This window comes from Cebus imitator, unplaced genomic scaffold (genome assembly GCF_001604975.1).
Source record: "Cebus imitator isolate Cc_AM_T3 unplaced genomic scaffold, Cebus_imitator-1.0 Scaffold238, whole genome shotgun sequence".
Lineage (NCBI taxonomy): Eukaryota > Metazoa > Chordata > Mammalia > Primates > Cebidae > Cebus > Cebus imitator.
This window is the reverse complement of record NW_016107553.1, coordinates 2,010,572-2,011,809: the sequence shown is the minus strand read 5'-3', so window position 1 is coordinate 2,011,809 and position 1,238 is coordinate 2,010,572. Positions and strand designations below refer to the sequence as shown.

At 38.0% G+C, this 1,238-nt stretch overlaps 1 protein-coding gene across 1 annotated transcript in view; it reads left to right on the top strand.

The window, feature by feature from the left end:
- MARCHF5 (membrane associated ring-CH-type finger 5) overlaps positions 1-1,238 on the top strand; it is a 65,425-nt gene that overhangs the window by 49,837 nt on the left and 14,350 nt on the right. Inside the window, exon 3 of the mRNA XM_017498204.2 lies at positions 502-632. Coding sequence (XP_017353693.1) covers positions 502-632 — 131 coding nt within the window. The remainder of the gene's footprint in view (positions 1-501; positions 633-1,238) is intronic.

Below are 1,238 nucleotides of genomic sequence, written 5' to 3'. Positions count from 1 at the left end.
AAAAAAAAAAAAAATGAAAGTGAGAGGACTGTTTCCTTTATAAGAAGCAACTGTATTTGAGACTCTAATTTTAGGTTCATTAATAAATATAAAAAATTGAGAAGGCTATTTCCGAAAATTTATGAAATGATACTTAGCTATTCGTGCAAATGACTGAGAAATTCTAAACTATTCTAGTCGGGGTTCCCATCAAATTTATAAGTTACTTCTAAAGCATCAAAACATCCAACTTCATGAAAGTATTTTAGGATGGGTGCAGTTGCTCATGCCTGTAATCCCAACATTGTGGGAGACCAAGGCAAGAGGATCACTTGAACTCAGAAGTTCAAGGCTATAATGAGCTACGATCATGCCACTGCACTGTAGCCTGGGTGACAAAATGAGACCTTGTCTTTTGTGGGGGTGGGGAGAAAGGTATCTTAGATCTATAGAAAATATCAAACAAGTCATTTTAAAAATCCACCCTGTGTTGAACCTTTACTTGTCTTCTTTGTATTATAGGTCCAGTTGTTTACGTCTTGGATCTTGCAGATAGACTGATCTCAAAAGCCTGTCCATTTGCTGCAGCAGGAATAATGGTCGGCTCTATCTATTGGACAGCTGTGACTTATGGAGCGGTGACAGTGATGCAGGTTCACTATTTTACCTATTCAATGATATTACTTGGTGTGAAGATCTATTAAGATATTAAGACATTTTTTGTTAAACGTTTAAAAGTGTATTATTTTGAATGAGAAATAATATTCTCATGTTCTTTCTAAATATGTTCTTTCCCCTACTTTTTCTTTACACAAAAAGAAGTGTATTTTATCTGTAACTCCCTTTTTTCATAGTGAAGCTTAGAGATCATTTCATATAAGCATGCAGAAATCTGCATAACATTCTGTCTATAAAATAACAGCCATTTGCTAACCAACCAGTCTCTTGTGGATAGACAGTCCAGTGTTTTGCTATTAAAACAGTGCCACATAGTTTGCAATCCCAGCACTTTGGGAGGCCAAGCCAGGTGGATCACCTGAAGTCAGGAATTCAAGACCAACCTAGCAAACATGGTGAAACCCCATCTCTACTAAAAATATAAAAATTATCCAGGCATGGTGTCACATGGCTGTAGTCCCAGCTACTCAGAAGGCTGAGGCAGGAGAATCGTTTGAATCCAGGAAGCGGAGGTTGCAGTGTGCGTAGATCACACCACTACACTCCAGCCTGGGCAACACAGCAAGACTCCATCTCAAAAA